This window comes from Teleopsis dalmanni, chromosome 2 (genome assembly GCF_002237135.1).
Source record: "Teleopsis dalmanni isolate 2A chromosome 2, ASM223713v2, whole genome shotgun sequence".
Taxonomy (NCBI): domain Eukaryota; kingdom Metazoa; phylum Arthropoda; class Insecta; order Diptera; family Diopsidae; genus Teleopsis; species Teleopsis dalmanni.
The window spans coordinates 118,563,068-118,588,880 of record NC_051847.1 but is presented as its reverse complement, the minus strand read 5'-3'; the positions used below and the strand labels follow the sequence as shown (position 1 = coordinate 118,588,880).

Sequence of the window (25,813 nt, the reverse complement as noted above, 5' to 3'; positions counted from 1 at the left end):
AATTAATTATATAATAAACTAACAGAATAACAGAATAAATAATAACAGAAAATATTTAAACAACTTATTGGATACTAATATGTATACGATGTATAAAACCTTAAGACTGAGGTGGTGATCTATCACCTCTATCTGTCTTTTTGATAGTTATTTGTGGTAATATGTGTAATATGGAGTATAAAACCCCAAGCCTGAGGTGGCGATCTGTTATCTCTATCTGTCATTTTGACATATTATTTGTGGTTACTTGCCTAGTTTTGATATAGGAGGAGGTGAATTATGAAAAGTATTTCTCAACGGTTTAAAAGTCCAAGTGTGTGATGATAGCCTGTTGATACTATTATTCTAACAAACACATTATTTCTGACTATCGAATTTCGATCTAGTCGTGAAAGAAAATTCTTATTTATTCTTATTTGATATTAGAAATTTTTCAATTTGGGAAAACTTAACCGATAATCAAAAAAATTGAATATTTTCCAATCAAAGTTAATTCTAGCCTGAAATCTTCCAACACCTCCGGGTGCTATTTTATTCTAATTCTAACCCCAACAATCATACATGCAATTAACTATTTATTTAGATAAATAATTATGTTAAGTGTAAAAATAATAAAATTTTATATATTATTAACATATAAGACAACACTGTGACCTATGAGTTCGATTGTACTATCACAACGGAGAGACTCCCAAATTAACCTACACCAGTTAAGACTATTAAGAAAGCTAATAAAATCGTTTGATTTTAAATTTGAGACCACTTTCAATACAATGAAAGTCGTATGAAGATACTGGACTCGTTTAGTAACAATCAGAGAGCACGAGCAGATACGATGGGCAGAGTTTTCACTCAACATTGAACATACCATATTAATGCTATCCACAATCAACTGCGATATCAAAATATATTCAAGGAAGATGTGGTTTGTTTTTGCATTTTGCAGTGTTATTAGGTAATGACGTTATCGAGTTGTTTACTAGAGTTTGTGAATACTACTATTGAAATATATTGTAGAGAATTGTTTTTAGAAAATATGAAGAATGTATATTTGTCTCTGTCAATTATATATAGTGCATTCACTAACTAAAATCTGTGTTTTTATAAAAATATAAATTAAAAACAATTCCAATAGTAAGTAATATTATAAGAAAATTAGGTAGTAGTCTACCTAGAATTATTATCTAACTTCAAACTTATAATTCCAACCAGTTCTGTTAAGTTTCTCCATTACCGTATTAACGTAAGAAATTATAAAAATTGATGTTGTTTTAAATTAAATACAATGTTTCATATGAAATTATATGGATTATGTAGTTAGTACTCATATAAAATCCTTTTAAAGGTTAATTTTATTTTTTTTACAAACACTTAAAACTATAAGTATTACAATCAGATAGAGTATAAGTAACAAATAATATCAATTTATGTTTATTGTCTCTCAGGCTATTAAAAATCAGCAAACTCCATTCCTATTAATTAAAAAACTAAATAATATTTGGTATTAAAAAATAAAAAAATAAATAATAAATAATACAATAAAAAAATCTTGATACATTTTCCAGCCAAAATATAATCTCCAGTATTAAACTATTTTACCTAATATCTAAAGCTTTTCACAATACTTACATGATTAATATTTATATAAAAAAAAATAATTTTACAATAAAAATTAAAATTAAAAAAATTTTAACTTCTTGTATGACAAAATCTTTTTTTAAAGTAAAAATTATTTTCTGAATACATAAAAAATTGTTATTAAAACTTGCTGAATTTTAATAGCCCAAAATAACGATCTTTGGTATCAAGTAAAAATATGTCAATTTTAGTTACACACATTAATTACATTACATTTATTAATTCAGGAATCTAGCTAACAATGCAGCTAGCACTACTAACCCAATGGAAACTCCTACAGGTGCAGCAGCACCCGTTCTATTATTCAAAACTAGTAACACCGGACGGTTGTTGCTCTTCTGAATAATGCGATAATTATTCTTTAGTTTCCTGCCACCATCACATTCAGTTTGCTTGAATTTTTCCACCTAAAGTAGAAGAGAAAAAAATTTAATAAAACTTTCTTAAGTGCAATCTTATCTTAACCAATCCATACTTGTTCCATTGTAACTGGAAAAGTTTCAAGTAATACAATCCAAGTTACAGACTCTGCACAACTTGGAGTTGTCAATGAACCAGCGTAAGTTAAATAGCCTGCTACGGTTGGAAACAGATCACGTACCACAAACGGCCGCTTCATATGAACTTCTTGATTCATATTTTTATAACTCTTCACTTCATCCAAGTATTCCAAAACCGTATCAATTGCTTCATTTTCCTGATTTGAGACATGATACAAAACTCCAATAACAGCTAGACCATCCTTAAAGTTAGCGGCCATTGTCATATTGGGATAACGTTTGTTACGATGCACTATATGCGCTTCCATGGGATAACGAACATTGTCAATGGTGTGTTCTGACCACCAATGCAAGTGTATTTGTTCTACTTCATATCCTTCTAGTAGTGGCCCACGTTCGAGTTTCATAGGGTATTGGAATTTTGATAGTTGAACTGGAGGAAAAAAATCAATTTAATAATAAAATATTAGTAAATAAAATAATTAATTATAATAAAAATCCTAGAATTGTACTCAATATTGGTTAATAGAATAGTGAAATATATTTATATTTTTATAAAATTAAATGAAGTATTTTAAATGAATTAAAGTTTAAAGTTTTTAAATGAATTAAATGAAGTATTTGAATAATTTATTACATTTAAAATTTCACATAGGTATGAAATTTAAAACTAATTATTCTTTACTTACTTGAATGTCCGTTGTTCACCACAGAGACTCCAGTATGTGCTCTATTGTAATTATGAAAGTCGAGGTCATCATATTCAGCCTTAAGTGCTCCTTTTTGACTAAGATCTATTGGACTTTGATGTGTGCCTGTGTCACAAAGCCCTCCCCACATTGGAAATGCTATGAGAAAACACAGTATTTTATACAGTTAAACTATTTGGAATATTTAAAGAGTATTTTTATAAACTAGTTAAAACTGAAAAATAAAATATTAATAGAGTCAGATAAAATCGAATCTTTCAGTGAAGATCTTATCGACCAAAAAATATAAAAAAAAAGCAAATGCGATGACTGAGAATGACTAATAAAAAGCTGCACATTTAGCCGAAAATATACCACCGGAGAATATTCACTCCACTATGTTTAACAAAGAGTAGCTTAAATCGACTTATGTTGGATGTTACCTATATTTTTATAGGTATTCATGCGACAAAATAATGTGCATTTAGTAAAGATATCTGTAAATACTTTTAAAATGAAAGCCTAGGAGAAATGATTAAATATTTATTAAATCTTTATCTGGCTCTCTCTCTCTCTCTCTCTCTCCAAAGACAAGAAGAAAGTTGTTTTGGAAATTTCAACTTGAAGAAATTGATAAAACATTAAAAATATATAATAATACTTATAAAGTTTGTAATTAAAACGAATTGGAATATCAGAGATTATTGAAGAAATTAGGTAAGGGAGATATATTATAGTGTAGGCTAAAAATACTTGAGTTCCAATACTTTATGTATTCGCTACTGTCATAATTATAATACCGAAATACTGCAAAAATATAAGGGGTTGGTAAACTGGTAATAAACTGTTAGGTCCAAAAATCAATATAATCTTTCAAATGGCGAACCCTACACAATAAATTATTTACAAGTCCATAGTCTAATTCGGTACCCGCAAGTAGAAAACGCTGTCCAGTGCATCTCCACCTTCGGTGAAAAGACCAGCTGAATAACTGGCGAGAAGTCACTGATCAGATGGGTTAGAGAAAGTTCTGGATGCTGCCAAGGCAACTCATGTCTATAATGGGCAACTAAGTAAGTAAATAAGTATTAGTTAAATTATTTCAGTTATTAGATTATGTGATTATTAGATTATTATCAATATTAATATATATAAACGCGTTAATAAATGTCTAGAATCAGACGCTGCCTACAGTCTGATAATATTAATGGCACGGTGAGATGACAGAACTTTTATATAGACTTTTACAGAAGTCTTTATAATATCAGTATTAGAAATAAGGATTATGGGTTACTGGTTACCAATAGAACTGAGTGCTGTTACTATGTATTCCCAGTATTATTATTATGCAGAAAAACGGATCGACTTTCTTTTGCTTTAGTTTGAAACAAAGTTAGTTAATCACTTTCTATCTAAGTATTAATTTAGCAAATATAAAAATTATAATCTTTAATATATTATATTATATTAGAATATAATAAAATAAATAAAAATACTTTATAAAAAATTAAGACTTCTAATTATAAATTCAACCTCATAACATACACCTCTTATTCATTGCCTTATCATATAATATAACTCTCTAATGAAAGTACCTATAAAATTAGCTTGTACTTTTTGCTTACACCCACTATTCTATCATTTTGATAGCTTAGCTCTAGATTTCAAGAGTCAATCTCTGAGCTAAATTTTATTTAAATCTGAGCTAAAAATGTTTGCTAATCTGAAACACACCAGAGTCACGACACAAAGTTCAGTTGATATCAAATGGGGACACTTTAAATTGAATTCTGTGCAAATTAAGTTTATTTAATAGTTCTACTTAGCATTTTATTTTTCAAATATAATTTATATGCTCAAAATTATCAAAACAGTAGCTAAAGCTCTTCAGTAGCGAGAGTCGCATCAAAATTGGGTAATTTTCTAATAAAAGCTAAACTGCGTTTAATAAAAATATTTCATAGCTGAATTTCAAAGTGAATCTGTTTGTTTGTTGTCAACAAACGCATTTTTACATATAAAATAAAAAAAAATATAAATAAAACATAAAAGAAAGTGAACTATAATATATAGTATAAGAGTTATATATTATTAAATAATACCTTCATCTGCATCAAGATCAGGGTATCCCCAATGTGAAGCTGTTGTTATGCCAATTGTTATGAACACTGCAAAAAATTTTTTATTTAATTTTTATTTAAATTGTTTGTTTAATATTTTTAACTTAATAATAATATACAATATAATATATTTTATTTCAACATTAAGGATAAAAGTATTACAACATTATCCTTGTCTTTATCATAAATGCCTCAATGTTGTACAGAATCCTAACCAGTAATTATAATATACAGATTTAGTACAAATGTTTGGTATTAAATTTTAGTACTTAGTAGTTATAATAAAAACATTTAGTACGATTATGAGAATATATAAACTAAAATCAAGTGCGTTACTAAAGTATTCTTCTCTTTTGATATAAAGACTTTTCTAAACTTCAGGTATATATAATTATTTTATATTTTTTGTTCTAAGTTGGCTACTTAGTTAAGTGATAGCTTAAGTCAATTCACAATAAACATAATCAATTAAATAATAATTGATTATTACTTATAACCTATAAATATATAATTATAATTAAGTATAAGTGATCATCAACACTCATATTAAATTTTATCTTTAGCTTACATTATTTATTTGTGCACTTTTTTAAATATTATATTAGTAATACTTAATTAAAATTTCGAAGACTCTTCAAAGTGCTTTGGTAAAAATTAAAATAAATAAGGGACATAGCCTTGAAGCTATTCGCGAAAGCCGACAGGCTACTTTACTTAGCACTATCTAACCTCAGAATAATTTCCAGCCGCACGGGGCGGTACGCAGATTTCAAATCAGTCATTGAATAATCACGAAGCTTATAAGAAATACACAAATTATTCAGTGAGATGGGTATAACTCTGCAGAAACCCCCAGCTATCAAAGAGTAAAAGGGCCCAGATTCACTAACTCAGAAAAGCCTCAACATTAATAATAAAGTCAATGTGAAATTTATGTCTTTGACACTAATAATAAAAAAAAAAAAATTTTAAAAAGTTTATATGTTAAATTCATTATATATTACATATATATATATATATAAATAAATTGATCTTAATTAATAATAATAATTAATTAATAATAATAATTAATAATAAAGTCAATGTGAAATTTATGTCTTTGATACTAAGGCGTTAATATGTAAATTGTAAAAAAAAAAAAATTAAAAAAGTTTATATGTTAAATTCATTATATATTATATATATATAAATAAATTAATCTGGCGCTTGCAGTCCAAACAAAATATATATATGGATTTCTAGTCCATATATATTCTAGATTTCTAAAAAATTTAAATATTTCCTAAGTCCACTGACAAAACTTAAAACAGCGTTGTATGGTCAGCCAAATTTGAATAAATTAACTAAAATTTTTGTTGTTGTCTTTTCATTTCTATTTGAACCAATGTAACAACATTTTTGCGCAAACTTTCTCATATATTCTTCTCTTTGCAATTCTGACATTTCAAAACGATTTCAAAACTACAAATTTCGGAAACGACAACTTAAAAGATTAAGTTTTTTAGTTTAATTTTTTTGTCAATATTTTTAGAAACATCAACAGCTGACAGTTTTACGTCACATCAGATTAAACAGCAAAAAATAGTTGGCAAAATGTGCGCTGTTAACGTGAAAATAAAATATTGAATGAAAACCATTGACAGAGCATTAAAATCAAAAAATAAAAAAACATTTTATATAAATAATGAAAACACCGGTACATTTAGAATAAAAAATTTATTCAAACGTGTGTGAAAAATTGAAAAGTATCTTTGTTTTAGTTCAACGAGAAAAGTTCACTATATTTAGATACTTTTGCTTTGGCTGTGATTTCGAACTGCAACCTTGCACTTGATATGCGAGCGACAAATCGTGTGCTTGCCATCAGGCATGCCAAGTTGAAATGCAGCAATAAAAAATATTAAATTAAATAAAATTAATATTAAAAAAAGAATTAATAAATATATTTATGAGCTTATATGGGTGCAACCAGGGTCAAACTTACGGGGACTACGCTGAATAAAATAGTTTAAAATATCAAAAAAAAGTATTTACCAAGAATTTTTGAAACTGAAATGTATCTAAAAAATGATTATTTTAAGTAAATATTAAAAAAACATGTGTATTTGTAAAATATAATATAATTTAATAATTTTATGCATTTTAAATTATTTTTACCAGACTTTAATTTACTATTAAATTTAATTTTTTTTATTGTTTGTTTATATTTTTCTTTTTATCTTTTCTAAGTAATGTGTAAAGTTGTATAAATATCTCTACACACGTTCATGAAAAATACTTTTGTATTGCTTAAGATACTTTTAATGCTTCTATGTCAGAGGAGCATTAATATTACAGAAATACATTGTTTCACTCACTTTTATCGACAAAATAGAGTACTGACACTAAACTGAGATAATACAGTAATAAACTTTATAGATTTAATATTAACAGTTTAATATTTTTATTGTAATAATAATATATGATAAATATATAATAATAATATATGATAAATATATAATAATAATATATGATAAATAATAATAAATATGTAATAATAAATACTAAAACAATAATAATAAATGTATATAATAACTATTTGATTACAAATGATGGTATCAGTTATTACCATAAATTTTTAGCTTTTAATAAATACAAAAATGTGATGGAATTTGCATATATGATTAAAAAAATAATATTTCTTTTAATGACAATAAATACATTAATGTGTATTGACTAAATATTATATTGTACATAAGTAATATATATGTCGATTGCATATACTTTCTTATTGTTAGACAGCTCAATAGTAGTACCGTGACCAATGTGGCATAATGTGATATTCTTGAGAAGAGAAAGTTATAACTCTAACAATATTCTTTTATTCTAGATTCGATATTATTCAATAAAAACATCACAATGGTACACTATCTGTAAAGATATTGTCGCAATCCGAATTATATTCTATGGGTCAAGATTCAATAAGTTCAATGAAAATCAGATGATTGCACTGGATCTATAGTAATTTTCTGGAAATCACAAGAAACAAATAAATAAGATGGGCAAACGTTCTACTCTTAACTATACAGTATCTACACGTATTAGCTTTATTCATTCACATCTTAAAAAGGTGATAGTTAATAGGAGCAGTTCTAATTGTTTTTTAATTCGTCCAGTGATTGAATGACTGAAAATCAGATAAGGAGCTGGAATTGTCTTAGACGCTGTAGTTTCTCAAACGTTCGTAAATAATTTATTGTAGACACTTCTAAGAACTGATCGATCTGACAAATTGATATCACTTTGAAACTTAAGACTTAAGGGAGTTAAGTCTTTTATATCTTCTTTCTATTTCTGATAGACCAATCTTCACTAGCTCAAGTTGATGAAGTATTATTAAGAACATAAAAACCTTCACATTTTTTAATTTGATGGAAAAAAGTCTTTATCAGATTTTTGATAGAACAATACGTCGCCAGTTGTCTTATGCAGTTCATGTGAGAGCTTGCTATGTAATACATTGGTTTAGTTTTAGTTTTCGTTTACTGTGATCGTTTCGAAGTCTATGCGACTGTAAGTTCTGAACACTAATCTTGATAGACTTTTCCATTTTTCTAGTCTAGTTTGATTTTGTATTCTTGAGAACATGAAAACTTTTCTAATTTCTAACTTAATAGAGCAGAAGTGTTCATTAGATTTTTGACAGTACACTTACTTGGCGGTTGTCTTGTGAATTTCATTTAAAAGCTAATTAGGTAAAACATAGGTTTAGTTTTCGCTGAATATGGCAAATTAAAAGTCTTTACGTCTAGAAATTTCGATTTGTACTTCTAATAGGTATACTCATCTCTAGCTGATGTTAGTAACGTATTCTTAAGAATATATTTTACTTTTCAAACTACTTATTAATAAAGACATTAATCCGGATCTGGAAAGGGTACATATTTAACTTTTCTGATACAGATATGGGGTATCTCTAGTAGTAAAGAACACTATATGTATATATGTTTATATGTATAGGAACTTATAGTTACTATATGTATATATAACTATAAGCATAAGTATGCAGTTTCATTCATAATGCAGCCATGTTTAAAACATTTAGGATGGGTGTTTGCTCACTATTGAAAAATAATTGTTCGTATTTTTATATATTTGATTGGTAAATACTTATATATAGTTTAAATTTAGTCAGTTGTGTACCATTAAGTGCAAGATTTTATTCGAAATCGATAAATACTTCATTATTGAAATTTTGCACTTGCAATTTATTTTCAATTTCCTTGATGTTTTTATAAATAAACAATACTAAAGAAATAATTTTATTTCGAATAAATTCCAAACAAATAAATTCAATTAAAATTTCAATAATAATTGCAAACCGAAAGATACAATTCACTTTTAAAACTAACAATTTAATTAAGATTTTTTTGCTAATTTGTTTGATTTTAAATAAAAGCAACAATAAATTATGTCGCCCGCGTAAATTGTTTCGCAAAAAATGAATTTTTTTTTAAATTTGCAAAATATTTTTGTTGTATTTCAAATTGTTAAAATCAGTGCATAATATTGTTGTTGGCGATTAAAAGTAAATTTATTATAGTTAACAAAAAAAACACTAAAAAAACGTCTTGAAAAGAAAAACCATTTGCTTTCGTCATAGGCAAATTCGTGCCGATTTCGAGAAAATCGCAACGCCTCGAAGACTTTCAGCGTTTTGTATCCATCCACCACAGTTGGAAACAATATTGTTTGTATCTATGTTTCAAAAATAATTAAATTAAAATGCAATTTCTATAAAAATAACACAATAATTAAGAAAACTATTTTAATAGGCTTTTGACCAATTTTGACGTTAACGTCTTAATTTTGTTGCCATCAAATGTTTGTCATTAATATTTTTATGCCATTAATAATTATCTTAAATTTTCAGTTTTATAATCTACAAAATTTATGTTCTGGGTTATTTTTATTTTTAAGTAGTGTTTGTCGAGACAAGTATTGTTATTTTATTTAATAATAAAAATACTCAAATATTTTAGAATTTTGACGTTTAACTGTCAATCAAAATGTTTATTTAGTTTAACACGATTCTAGCTCTGCTATATTATTGTTTTAATGTTTTCACAAAAAAAATATATATATATTTATACAGATATATATATAGAAAGAAAAAAATATATTGATCTAAGCTACATTTTTAACAGATCCCTATAAACATATTGAGAGATAATTAACATGCGATGATTAATATTTTTTTCTTCATCAAAGTAAATAACACAGCTTTTTACCACATAAGACACTTGTAAGCTAGCGTTCTTAATACTATATGCCACGATCAATACCATAAGTATACTTATGTACTATAAATAATATCTTTTTCTTCATCAAAATAAAAAACACAACTTTTAACCACTTATAAGCTTGCGTTCTTAATACTATATGCCACGATCAAAACCATTAGTAAACTTTTGTACTCCATCAACTGTCAATAGATAAATCACTTCATCGAAAATAAATATATAAATATAAATAAAATATGTTTGTCTTTATTTTATCACATGGATTTACTAACATCACTTTATTCTTTTCGATCATATACATTATGCTGCTACTCTATAATATAAAAATACTCATCATCATTGGCACAATGATAATGTTAGTTTATATATTTCCAAAAGATATTTTTTGGTAACAATATCCTTCCTTTAATATATACGTTTTTGTTGCTGAACATTTTCTACGTTTTAGCTGTCATTTTAACTTTTATTAATATTTATTCATTCATTATTAATATTCATATCAATATATAATTAACATGGCCCATCTATAATAAAAATAGATCCTCGAAACTCATCAAAAGAGACCGCGTGAACACTGCAAAGCTTACTGCAGTTCTTTCTGGTCATTGGTATATAAGAACCCATGCAGAGAAACCATGCATTCACTATATTCCTCATTTTCTCTGTGAATGCCCCGTTTTGGCGTCCAGAAGATAAATGTTCTTAGGAAGATACTACTTTGATACTTTATTAGACTGTTTAGCGGTGAAGACGAAAGATCTATCAAATTAACCAAATGGATTTAACATAGTCTTTACTTTTCTATACTAGGGTTCTTGCCAGGAATGTGGTAAGAAAACGACGAAAAATCGCTAATTGAGGTACATGCAAGTTATCTAATGGGCAGCCACTGCAAACAACCAACCAACTAATTATAGTCCAATACGACAAAAATACAATCTAACAAATATCCAATTAAACACAGTGCAATATTCTATCATTGACTATTGTATTTAGAGAGTTATTCATTCATTCTAAAGAATACTGAATGATTAAATGGATATTGTTAGTAACACATATGAATACGAAAGAAAATCTCTTACGTAGGTAACATCTAATATGCTCTACATAAATTCCATGGAATACTTAAGGGTGCTATAAAACACTACCCGGTAATTAAAAATTCACATTTTGGTAATAAATATAATTAAATTTTTTTTATCAAGTTATTTATTCTAAAATTGTTTCACTCATAATATATATCAATAATAGTTAAAAATAATTAAATTTATTTATAATTCAATTAAAACGCATCAATTTGTAAAACATTTTTGGAAACTGCATTTAAAATATAATTCATTAACAATTATATATATGAATTATATTAAATTTTGTCAGAAATTAAATACTCTTGAATTCATTTTCTAAAATATCCTATTTAATTGGAATTTCGTGATTAAATGCACTAAAAGTTGATAATAATAATAATAAATTTTACTCTGCAACAAATTTAATTAATAATACTACACTTAAAAAAATTTAGCACAAAGTCACTTATATTTGAAAAACTACATTCAATTTATTTTCTTTGCATATTTGTTTATTTAAATCGAAATTGCAATAAATATTTTAATTAAACGAAATAATTAAATGAAACTAGCTTAATATTATTAAAAAACCATATATGCAAAAGAAATAGATTTTTCAAATGATTCCTAAAGCATCTTATTTGGCTAGCTCAGTTGACTGCGAATGTCGCAAAACCATATTGAAGTTAATTTAGACTAAATTTAAGAACTTCAAAGTAGCTTGGCAATTCGGTATTATAAATATATTTTCAGAGAGATATTTAGACATATATGACAGCGAAAACCATCTTAAACGATTTTGGACTGAACTCAACTGAGCTTTAAAGAAGTTTGGCAATATCGTTGAAGAAATATATAAAATAAAAATATATATATTTTCAGAGAGACATTTACAGGTATATAGCAGCCAAAAAAAAACATCTTGAATGATATTTGGACTGAACGCAAGAAATTCAAAGCAGCTTGGTAGTACATATATTCATATTTATACAATATATTACACACTTCAGAACCAAATATAGCTTACTTAATGCAATAACTGAAAAATACTTTAATAATCATAAGATCAATTTTATTTCCGTATAACTATTTTTTTTGAGTAATATCAGTATTCAATCCACCATCTACTCTAGATAGATAAAGTATAAAACAGTCTAATTTCTTGAACAAATTCTCTTTAATTGAAGAACTTTGTAACATCCCGGTTTCGTGTTATCACAACGGACCATTTTTTGAGCTCAAGGGGCACAGGACCACCACAGGGCCTAACCTAACCTAATTTAACCTAACCTAACGTAACCTAACCTAACCTAACCTAACCTAACCTAACCTAACCTAACCTAACCTAACCTAACCTAACCTAACCTAACCCAACCTAACCTAACATTATATTCAGGTATCAGTGCAAGCTATTATTACTCCATTATCTATCTCAAAAGCGTCAGTATAATTGATGAAACAAATTAACTTCAATTGAAATAATTTTCAACAGCCAAGTATCTGTAGATGAAAAATCGACAATAAATCTTTAAAGTAAACTGAAGTAATATTGGAAACACAAATGAATTTTTGCTTTCTCATTTCACAAAATTAAGCAAATATTTTTCAAGCGGTTTATGTCAACTAATAGTCGCAACTAGTTCTGTGTCTGCAATTTCTCTTCTTCATTAATTTTCAATAAAAATATTTTCCATTATTTACTTAGAAATTAGGTCACAAAATATAATCAGAATGTAGTCATTGAGATATTTTTAAAATCACCCAAATCGACACATTGAATTACTGCAAATGCATGGGTGTAGGAAGTGTACTTCCATAGATGAATAACATCCGCGCTCATCAGTGAATCGTTAACATGTGAGAAACATAACTTATGTATAGTATCTTTTTTTTGTGACTTTGTATAATAAATATTTAAAATGCATCTGTTTGGCACACACGCAAATTTTTCATAAAAAATTTGTGCAATTTTTTTAATTATTTTTTAGACTATTTTTTTTTTGTTTTTGGAAAAATTTATGTAAATAAAGCAAAAAATAAATGAACTTTAACCGCCCCAAGTGGATGAGTGCAGATTGTGCCATTTATTTACTGACACTCAAAATACTATCAAAATGTATCTTTGTCGTCATTCATTCCATTTGCTCTTGTCTTTATCGCTAATTCGAGTTGTTTTGCACGATTTTATCAGTCCGAACCATTCACATAAAACTGACCATTAAAAACGCATCATGGAATTTTATAACTGCCGATAAGCACCGAATTAAGAAATAACAATTTAAGTGCAGATTAATAGATTTAGATTAAATTATAATAAATTTGATTAATACTAGTGAATTTACGTTTTTGCCTATCTCGATCAATTTATAGAAGAATAACCTGTAAGTAATTCTTCTATATTATGGTGCTATTAAGTTATAAATCAAAAATTCTCGACAATCAGTCAAGTCTTTTCAAACATTGTATATACCTATATAACGCATTTTTGTTTAATTATTTTCAGAAATTATTCTCAAGTGTTTGGCTTTGATATATTAATTCCTCTACTGATAAGAGTTCATACCTCAGAATGTGCTATTTTGATAACCTGAAGCAGTCAATTAATCAAAATCTATGATTTCAATTGAAATTATAATTGTATTAAATTAACGTTACTTTATCATGTATGGCAAACCTGTGTTTCTTTATTAATGATTGAATACTGAATTTAAATAATCAATAAAAAACTATAACTATAACCATCTATAATTAGATATGCTTATAACTTGCACAGATATTGGAATTGATGATATCCCTTCATTCATATGGATGTGCATATATGACACTTCCAGGCTGAAGGTCGTACTTAGGAGAGGATATTGATTGTTATAAAAGACGTATTAATTATTATTTCGTACTTAGAAGAGGATATTGACTATCGCAAACAACAAGAAACCCGAGTAGAAAACTGTTAAACTGTCTCATTATTTTATTTAGAGATACGTAGCAGGAAAAAAACATTAATTTGGACTGAAATCTAGGACTTCAAAGTAACTTGACGGTTCAATAGTATAAATATATTTATGTATTACCCATTTCAACGCAAAAAATAGCTTACTTGATTACAATAACTAAAAAATTTTCAAATAATTAGGAAGCCCATCATATTTTATATATACATTTCCTCTAACCAAAAAGGTATAACCCCTTTATTTACTAAATTAGAGGCGTGAGTAAAAATGCTTCGTCAAACTCGCTTCTGTCGGAGAACTTTTCATCAGATCCCCGCATATAAACTAGTAAACTGCTCCGTGCAGTTCAAATATCTTCGAACATTCGAACTGTTCTATACTTATTTTCGAGTATTAGCTACGTCAGCTACTCGAGCGTCATATTACCACTGGTTCTCCGACAGAATCTTTTGCTGGCTCCGGTTCCTTAAGCATAGCGAACTACTTGAAAATGAAACAGATCAATTGTTTGAGCAGCTGGAATATCTTTGAACAATCTAAGAGTTTGACACTAATTTTCGATTACTAGTTTTTTCTACTGTTCGAGCGTCTCTTGTTAGATTACTTAAAAGAAAGTGTACTTGATAGACACATTTCTTCCTGTCTTGGTTGCTACTAATCGTCAACTTCAAGCTTTACTATCGACTAAGCTAAGAAAGGAACATGTATACTGAAGTTCTTTCTGTATTAGAACGAATATCTGTTTTTATTAATCTAACATAATTTTTCTAACATCACCTGTCTAAAAATTACCGAATTTAAAATATTTTTAGATTTTTCCCACCTCTTTAAAATTTAAACAATTTGTTAGAAAACTAATCAACCTAATACAACAATAATAAAACCAAGTACAATCAAAATAAAGATAATATCTTTAAATGACTTGGCTATTGTTTAATGTTCACATAGAATGACTCATTTACCCATTTTATCAAAGTCGAGAAAAATTAATTGTAACACAATTGTTTTTTTATTATTAACCAAAGCTAAACTATATTGATATACTAAGCTTAATTCTTTTTTTAGAACATTTCTTAACCTTTGATCGGCAATTTTTAGGAAACCATCATCAGTTCGGTACTTTCTCATTCTATGAAGACACTTCATTACAAATTGACGAAAATTTTTCTTATCTATAAAAGACAGGGATCCGCTCCAATCTATAAATATATTGATAATAGCTGAATATGATAAGTTAAAATATTTACACAAATGATAACTGTAATTATTTATTTTGAACACAATTTATTATCAATTAATTTATTATGTATATCCAAATTTAGAAATAATTTGGATATTTTATGAAAGACAACAAAAGACCCTACTTATAACTGCTTATCAATAACACCTGACAACAAATTTTAATTTTTTGATTGCAAATCGATCAAAATAGATCAATTTCAACCACAAGTATTATGAGTCGTTAGACTTATAAATTGAATAAAAAAAACTTTGAAAAAGATAGAAAAGATCTATCAAAAAATGTAAAGTTTTAATAGGTCAAAACACAACTTTTTTATAAAATTGTCTAAAACTGGGAGTCATCGAGAGTATATTTTGAAAAACAAACCACACTTAAACTAGTCACTTAATCTTATCCAGAATTAGAATTTATTTTTATAATGCCTTATTAAATTCATTTTAGGCTTCACCAAAGGCCTAAGTGGATCCACCAGGGATCGCCGGTATAACCTAACCTAATCTATTAAGTTCATAATATTTATTGATATGACAGGATTGCCTTATAGCATTAACACATTATGGACAGGATTCTTATTATTTGACAAGAACCTCTCAAGAAATTAGTTTTTATCTGAAGACTTTTTGCATATCATCTAGATATGGATTATCACCATCGAGTATTGTGTATTCTACAAAATTTTTTTTTCTATTTTTATTTTGCAGAAGGAATTAACACAATTCATAGTCATTTAAAAATATTAAGCTTTAAAAATGAGGGATCAGAGATTTGTATTTCAAACCAATAAAAAATCAGTCAATTATTTTCTAATGACTCATTTTTTATGTTTAAACTATAAATATATGTCACACGAATTCCTAATTATTTATTTATATTACAAATGGATTGATTTAATGCATTAAGATTCCAGATTATCACATGTCGGAGATAGCGCAAGACGATTTGTGCTAAAGTCTAGCCATGAATTGCATAATCTATCTTTGGACTTTAGCTTTCATTGATGTGTTGGCATTCATTTGTGGTGATAAGTAAGTAATGTAAAAGAAGATATTATTTTTTTTTTTTTACTTATTTAAACCGTTTTTAAAAAATTTAAAATAACACAAGAGAAGTTACGATCCATAAATTGACTCTTAGCGTGATTGAAGAGTTCTCTCGTGAAGTCGAAAAAAATAGAATGCATTAATTATGAAAGTATTTGTCCATTAGGGATTTTAATTTCAAGAAGAAGGAGAAAATCCATAAACGGTAAGACAAAAGGATCACAAGACAAAAGGAGCAAACGCTATTACTTGGTAGTAAATTATATGATGTGAGATACATCCATTTTATGATCATTTTCTTAATTTGCTTCTTCACAGCTTATAAATCGAAATACATAAGCTGTTTTGACTAATAATTATATATATAAATATATAAATAAATTAATCAATAAATATTGAATAAATTTTTAATAATATTATCACGTTATACATTCTGATTATAAAGTAATAGTAAAGAGGTCAATAAAAAACTGATAGAATTTATATCATAGATAAAGCCAGAAAAATGGGTTGAAAAAAAAATATATGCTGAGACTTTTCTTGTTTTATTCTGTTGTAAGAATTATATATCATGCTATGTTAGTTTAGATGAAGTGAAAGAAAGAACGAATTCCCTCTTCAATTAGCTAAGAAAAAATTTTTGTTTCCACAAAATGGATAGAATACATTTAATACAGGGTAGGCCGAGCTTAGCCTCGTGCAGTTTATAGACCAGTGTCCTATTAAAACAGAAATTGGCTTAGATACTTCTGATTTGCGTCTGTGTACAAAGTGAGAGGTACAAGTTAGAGGTTCTGTATTTAAAGTAAATTGGCCATGTAGCCTTTGACCTGGCTGCTGAGGAAGTATGAACCTACTACTTATTTGCCTATCATATATCATGTTACTTAAACAACATTTATCATAATATTTAATATGATTTATATATACTACATATATGCTGTGTATATATACTTGTTTAATTAATAAATACTCTTACTATGAATTAATTGATATTATAGTGGTACACCTGTAAAATAGAGGTCGCGTGCTTGATAGGCGCCATCTGTGGTCATTAGAAAATTATTGCGGTTATCAATTGGAACAGAAAATTTATCGGTTTACCACTACACATAATACCGTCATTTTTAGAAGTAAATTAATTTTTACGATAATTCAATAAGTTTAATATCCGCAATATTCATAAAAAAGCAAAATTAATCATACTTAACAAATCAACATTTTTCATACTAAAGCCGTTTAGCATGAATAATTTACTTTTTATTGGTTCTAGATAAAAATATTAATTGTTGTTTTTATAGCAGAAAATGACCAATCGTAAATATTTTTCTAACCTTTAAACCTTTGTAAAACAAATTTAAAAATAACATAAAATAGTCAAAGTGACCATCATAAATTTTTTACTATATTTGTGGCTTCCAATGCATTAATATGGACTTCGTACTTTCGTAAAAGTAATATTGTGACTTTATGACTTTAGGTTTAATAAAATAATGTATTAAGTTGCTACATACTAGCACTAATAATAATTCGAGACACAGTAGATCTAGTGAAAGTAAAATCCAGCGAAAATGATTTAGTCTATACAATTATTGAATAGAAAAAATCATCATACATGAATAATGTATTAATCAGGATCATTCGTTGGGAATTTATCATCATATTTGTTTATTCACATTTATTATGTTGGGTTAAGCCTGTAATAGAAATAGAAGATACACAGGCTACCAGACTCTTTTTCGTAATTAAAAATTTATCAGCTTCGCACAATGATTTTAAAAAAGTGATTGGTTTTAACAAACTTGCAGGGACCATATATCTCCATGTGTGGCTTTAAACACTCAGCGTAGAGGCTACCCCAGAAAAAGATGGGTTGACGTAAAAGATGAAAATAAGAGGATGACGTACACAGTGCAGTGCTTATAAAGGAGAACAAAATGTAATTGATAAGGCTAAACATTACTCAGATCGATAATCCAAATAGAGGTGATGATGATTGGGATTAGATACTAGTCTAGTTTATTATTTTTCCGCATAGAGATGTAGTTTGTAAAATAAATAGTAAAAAATTTTACTAAATTTTAAAATACATAAATTCTAAAATGCTGAAATAATTAATAATTTTTACAATAGAAAAAAAAGTATATAAATGACTTAGGGCTCATTTTATTTTATGAAAGTACTTCTACGTACTAATAAGTTTTAAGGTCTTAAATGACGCTATTCATTAAAGATATTCATAGTTTTGAACAACTATTTTATCTGGGTTAAAAATATATATAAAGTGAAATTTGATGCAAGTTTCTTGAGTCAAGAAGTTATCTGGTCTTTTTAAAGGTAACATATGTATGTTACATATAAATCATAGTGGGACATTATTTGTGCTCACAAGCGGACTTTAGTGTAAAGACCACCGCTACTTCAGTCTATATATACAATCTATATATAATTAATTAAATCAAACTATTTTTATAACATGTGTAATAATATTTCTTAAAGCTGCAAAGTTATGCACATAAATGAATCTATCACATATTTTTATATATCATACCGATAATTAAACCTTATTACCTGATTATATTTTTAATTGTACTTTTTAATCAACTTTTTCTTCTTAAAATCGATAATCACATATAATAAAATTATTTGTGAAATAAATGTTGCTTTAACTCCAATAAAAGCTGTGAAATCAAGATTATAGAAATAAAAAAAGTATAACATGAAAAATATTACTCATATATAAATTTATCTAAAATTGGTGACTTTTCTTAAAAACCTATAAATAAAAAATAATTTCTGCACAGTAATATATAAGAAGGGTTTTTTGTTCTTATCTATGTCACAACCTTGTATTTACTGAGCTGACTTGACTGGGCTTGACTTTTAAATTGTGACTTCAAGATAACAATTTTAGTAAAAAATTTATATATTTCACAGTAAAAAGAATTATGTATAAAAATTTATTGATTTGTCATATTTACATAAATACATAGTAATTCCCATATTTATGTTGCAAGTTTTATGGGTTCTTTTCTTAGTAACCCAAATATTCAAAGCAAAGACTGTAAAAAGTCGCGTAAACCATCACTTGGACATAAATGAAATTGAGTATTTACTACAAAAAAATAATTAAAAACAAATTTATTGCTATATTAATTAAAAGTCATTAGTATAATTTTCAGAGTGTATCTGTCAATGGTTCTAAGGCGCCATTTTAGCGATAGGAGTTAGAATATTCTCTAGGTAAGGCATATCTATCTTAAGAGGCAATTAAGACCCATTAGGTACCTTACTGTACTGTTATAAAGTACAGCTGGTAACAAATTGGTTCACTTGCAACACCCAAACAGAAGTCTGTACATGTTACCAAGGGATCTAAAGGAACAAAACTTGGATTACGCTGAAAACTGGGTGAACTCCGAATGGGAGTGTCGTGGTGATTTTGCTTATTGCCTGAAGTTATATAGAAAGAGTGTTAGTATTTATGCTTCATCTCTATGTGAAGTCGGCATTGTGCAGCCAAGCAAAGAGCAAGAGAGGGTTAGAAAGATCTCTGTTGTTCCATCTGTTATATCAAAAAAAGAATAATTTCAATTGCTACTAAGTCGAATGGGATGTTTATAGGTGTATTATTTTGGTGCGTGTATTTAGTAAACAGCGGTGTTAAGCCAACTAGGACTAAGCTCTAAGATCCCCAGAACTGCTTTACAAAAACAACTAACATTTCTAATATGTCTCTGTTACATATGTTGTTTAATATGCTCTATTTTATAGATGATTACTAATATATCAAAACAAGCACCTTAAAGTTATATCGTATCAATAAGTAATGTATCCTAGCAATTACATATTATCATTGTTCGGAGAAATGAGAGAGAGTTTCCAAGAGAGGTGGTACTAGTTTAGACCTTATCAAATACATTTGCCGTGAAAAATGTGACCCGAAGTTCATTTAAAATTTTTCACACTACATTGTATTTATATTAAAATCATTGCACTGTTTTAAACTATTAAAGTTATGTATCCTAACAAGTTGATATTATCATTGTTAAGAAAGATGAGACAGAGTTTTTCAAGAGAGATGACACTAGTCTGGACCTTATCAAAAACATCTGCTGTGATAAGTTTCTCTTTAAGTTCATTTTACAAAATACATAATATATAAAAATAATTACACTATTTTAAACTATTAAAGAATTAAATATTTTTAAATATTTTTAATTTTAGCACAAATATATTTCCAATCGCATATTTTGTGTTATAAAATTTTATTGAAACCACAATCATTGTTTTTATCTGAAAACTATAAAAAGCATGCTAAATTATGCTAAATTGTTTTAGTTTAGAAAATGTCCATTTGCGAAGTATGAATAATTTTGCTTTTTTATGATTATTGCTAATATAAAAATTATTGAATAGGAGAAATTATTACAGGTTTCAAAATGACCAAATCGTTTCAATTTTAGTACTAAACCGATAAATTTTCGCGTGGTCATTGATAAGCCTACATTTCTCCACTGACCAATGATGGGGACTTTAAAGCACGCGACTCCCATTTTGCAGAGGTCATAAATTTAAGTTGAATATCTAAATTGTATTTCAAAATTTTATTAAATCGTTACTAAATGTTTCTAGTAAATTATGATTATTGCATTATTGGTCAAGTAATTTATTGAAATTTTTTTCTGCTAATTTAAGTTCGTTATGATTTTTAATGGTTAAAAATAAATATTAGTAATAGTACATTATGAGTGAAATTAGTGTTATTAATGGATAATATAAAGTGATTACTTTCACTAAAAATACAAATTCAATTTAATTATTTATGCTCCAACATTTCCGACTTTTGTAGCAACACTCATGATATATAAATAAGTTATTGAAATAGTCATCAGTATATTGAACCTTCACAAAGCGTAAGAGCCCATTATACCGAAAGTCATAAAATGTATAAGTATCTCAGTTTTACACACTCTCTAGTCACAGCCATTAAAGTATGTTATGCAGACAGTCAAAACACAACTATCAATTATTATATATAAAATTTGAAATATTTTTTATTTTTTTTTAAATATATAATATATTTGTACGGATATGCTTACATATCCGTAATTTGCTAATAAGAGATGCAAATTTTGACACTTACTAATGAACAACACTTTTTGACTAACATAACAAAGTATAGCACGTCTCGTCACAGAAAACCAATGTCAAATTTATATTACATTAAGAATAACAACAATATCACATTCATTATGACGACTATGCATATAATATATGGACTAAGTAGACTAAAAGAGAACAATTTCTAATATACTTAGGAGGGCTAAAAGAAGGACAATTCCAATGTCGAATCTTTAATTTACATTAAAAACAAGAACAATATTGTATATATCGTGACCAAAACTGTCTGCATAATATGGATCTTAATAAACTTGAAGATCCATCGAGTTCATTAAACATCTTAATGATCTAATATACTTAGCTCTAATGAAGAGGTTTCAATTTTATTCATTTAATCATATGAAGACAATTACGTTATACTCCTTGATAAGCTTCAATGCTATTTTATCATTTTTGAATGTCTGAAAGCCCATAAATGCAATAATATATATAATTTCTCTATATATCGAGCTTTATCTATATCAACTACAAGCATATGTATGTCGTAAAATTTAAAGAAGTAATGGCTAATACTGCATAAATTATTCCTAAAAATACCTATTCTATGTGTAGTTACTTTGTTTATATTTTACAAAAAATTAATGCTAAATTAGAAAATTTTAGCTTAATGTAATTAGCTAAGTCTATTTAACAATTTTTTTTAGTAAATATTTTTTTTTTCTGATATCTTTTATAATTGTTTTTTGTATTCTCTTTTTTGGATTAAAATATCTCTAATTTTTGCTCAATGCTACTATACGTGAATGTATCTTATTAACATTGCACTTGTACTGAAATGGCAGTGACGTTTGTAATTCTCAGTATTGCAATGTAAAATATTATTTTTCATTAAGATATCAGTGACATATTTCTCAACTTGGTATGATATCTAGAATTTCATATACGATCTACTATACAATTAACACCAAGAAAATGCAATTTAATGCATACGATATCTTGTAGAAAATGTATAAAAATACTTAATTGTTTTGTGAGCTACGAAATTAAAACTTTTTAAAAAAAAACATTTTTTTAACATTATTATCTTAATTTTAACATACTTGTCTCATATGATTTTTAATAATTTTTAAATATTTTATGCATTTCAGATTTATAATATTCTAAATATTTTTAATTTTTAATAGGTTCAATACTTTTTATATTTTAAATACTTTTAATATATATTTAATACTGTCAATGTTGTTAATATATTTTTAATATTTTCAATATTTTTAATAATTTTAATATTGTTAATATTTTAATATTTATAATATATTTAATATTTTTAATATTTTCAATGTTTTAAATAATTTTAAAAATATTAATATTTTTAATATTTATAATAAATTTAATGTTTTTAATATTTTCAATATTTTTAATATTATTAAAATTTTAGTATCATTAATATATTTAACATTTTTAATATATTAACCATTTTTAATTTTTTCAATGAATTTAATATTTTTAATATTTTTAATGTTTTTTATATTTTTAATATTATTAATAATATAAAAAATATTTTCAATATTTTTAATAATCTTAATATTATTATTATTTTAATATTTATAATACATTTAATATTTTTAATATTTTCAAGGTTTTTAATAATTTTAATATTATTAATATTTTCAATATTTTTTATATTTATAATATTTTTAATATTTTTAATATTTTCCATATTTTTAATATTATTAAAATTTTAATATTATCAATACCATATATATAACATTTTTAATATATTAACTATTTTTAATTTTTTCAATGAGTTTAATATTTTTAATAATTTGAATGTTTTTTATATTTTTAATATTATTAATATTAGAAAGAATATTTTCAATATTTATTTTAATATTTTCAATATTTTTGATTACTTTAATATATCTAATATTTTTAATATGTTTAAAATTTTTAATATTCATTATATTTTTAATATTTCTAATATTTTAAATCCTTTTATTATTTTTAATATTTTTATTATATATAATGTTTTTAATATTTTTAATTAATTTAACATTTTTAATATTTTTAACTTTCATATTTGTGATATTTTTAATATTTTAATATTTTTAATATATTTAACATATTTAATGTTAAATATATTATTTATTTTAAATATTTTATTGTTTTAAATGTTAATATCCAATGTTATAGTAAACATTTAAGTTTTATTTTGAGACTAAGCTTATGTTTATTTAAATTTTAAGTCTCACTTTAGTACCCTAACGTAAGAACTACTTAACAAGTACTTATCATTGAAGTAGCCCTTAAAATCATATACATATTGGAATTATATTTTGTTATAAGACTCAAATAACTAGAATTATCACTGCATATTTTTAAATTCAAAGAATTTATTAAAATTTATAAAATTTATTATTATTAATTTTTGTTATTTTCTGTTTTAGTTACTAAATAAATATTCATATATTCGCTTTCTCAATTAATATATATTATTAAAGATTTTTTATTATTAAAATTGTTCTAAAAAATTGAAAAACTTCATTTTATTGGAGTAAGCAGCCTATTAGGAATCATATAATACTTATAAAATACATTACTAGTACAAAATAATACAAATGATAATGAAAGAAGGAGATATTAATTAGTATTTTATATCTAAATCATTAAGAGATATTTTATCATATTTGCTGTGGTTGTATGTGAGCTGAACACTGTTTCAGTACAATTTAAGCACAATTCAGCAATAGTATTGAATTAACTATTAGTTAAGATTGTACTAGTCATATCTAATAAAGGATTTAAAAAAAAAAAAATATTTGCTCTGGTTGCCTAACTTTAAGTAAGACACAATAATAAGATATTATGGTAACAATTATATGATCAGCCGATGAAACTGATAAGTTAGTTTAACGGCCTGACTATGGAAGTTTTGACTCAACTTTGAACTTAGACACATGGTCATAAAAGTCTTTGAAACCAACCTATATGATTGGTAAGGGAGTTTTTTTTCAAAAATTTTGTTTTGGAAGTACGGCTAGCTTCCGTCATAGTAGCCTAATAAATTAACTTGGTGATTCTTATATTTGTTTTTTTTGTCAGCTTATACAAGTACATATGGGACTTAGTAGTATATAATAGTTAACTAAGTATTTATTTCTTTTTCTCTTTGAACACAAGTATAGATGGGACTTCATTTTAAAAACTTTTGATTTAATAACTTTATGCTTGCATATTTAATATTTTAGTTTAACGCATTTTTTAATTAAAACAATAATGTGTTAACTTTGAAGAGTTTTGAACTTTAAATGAAATTTTAAAATTTAAAATATTTTATATGTATTTATATATATTTCATATATATATTTTTATTATATATATTTTAAAATTTCAACAACTAAAAGGAAAGTTCTTGACTGACCACTGTTTTTACAATGCAATACACTTTTACTTTTACTTTCTGGTTCATCATACGCAACGTTGTACTAAAAATTAAATATAATTTTTAATCAAATTTATTGGTCAATAATTTACCTGTGTATAGAAGAACTTTTAAATTCATTTTTGTTGGTTTTTTTTAAGAAACTTATTAATTATAATTATAAGGTTAAATTATAAAGGTTAAAAGGATTAAATTGGTTTTAAAACAAGCCAAATGTATCGAATTAAATTCGTTCAAAATTTTAAAAATTCACATCAAAACGGATGCAACGCAACGTAACCGTTTCCGGAAAAGGATATTCATGTGACGGCACACAAGACTATAGCGGATGAGCACTTTTGTTTTTATTCAAAACAAACTGCTACGGTCAAAATCTGAACGATAACTGAAAATTTAAAAAATCATCGAGCGCTCGAGGAGCGAAATACCCAACTACAAAAAAAAAAAACACAAATCGCAGAAAGCTTAACATTGAACAGAACGTAAAGCAAGTACAAGACAAACAACAACAACAACAACAACAGCGCCAACAATTACAACAACAACAACACCAGCAACAACACTAGTATAAGCATAAAAAATTGCAATCGCCCAATTCGTATGAGCGTAAAAATTTCACCGAACACTTTGCGATGTTCAAAATCGTACTAAAGCAACAACAACAATAACAACAACAACAGCAATAACAACACGAATATAGTAGTGCTAGCTAATAGCGAC

At 26.1% G+C, this 25,813-nt stretch overlaps 1 protein-coding gene across 1 annotated transcript; it reads right to left on the bottom strand.

Annotated features, from left to right (window-relative positions):
* Nucleotides 1-1,729: 1,729 nt before the first annotated feature.
* LOC119679985 (carbonic anhydrase 2) lies at nucleotides 1,730-25,461 on the bottom strand. Its single transcript, XM_038092588.1, has 5 exons — nucleotides 25,186-25,461; nucleotides 4,930-4,995; nucleotides 2,828-2,986; nucleotides 2,114-2,571; nucleotides 1,730-2,045 (listed from the first exon to the last, which is right to left on the bottom strand). Exons 1-5 carry the CDS (start codon nucleotides 25,211-25,213, stop codon nucleotides 1,857-1,859), a joined length of 900 nt encoding a protein of 299 aa, XP_037948516.1. The 5' UTR covers nucleotides 25,214-25,461; the 3' UTR covers nucleotides 1,730-1,856.
* Nucleotides 25,462-25,813: the final 352 nt, after the last annotated feature.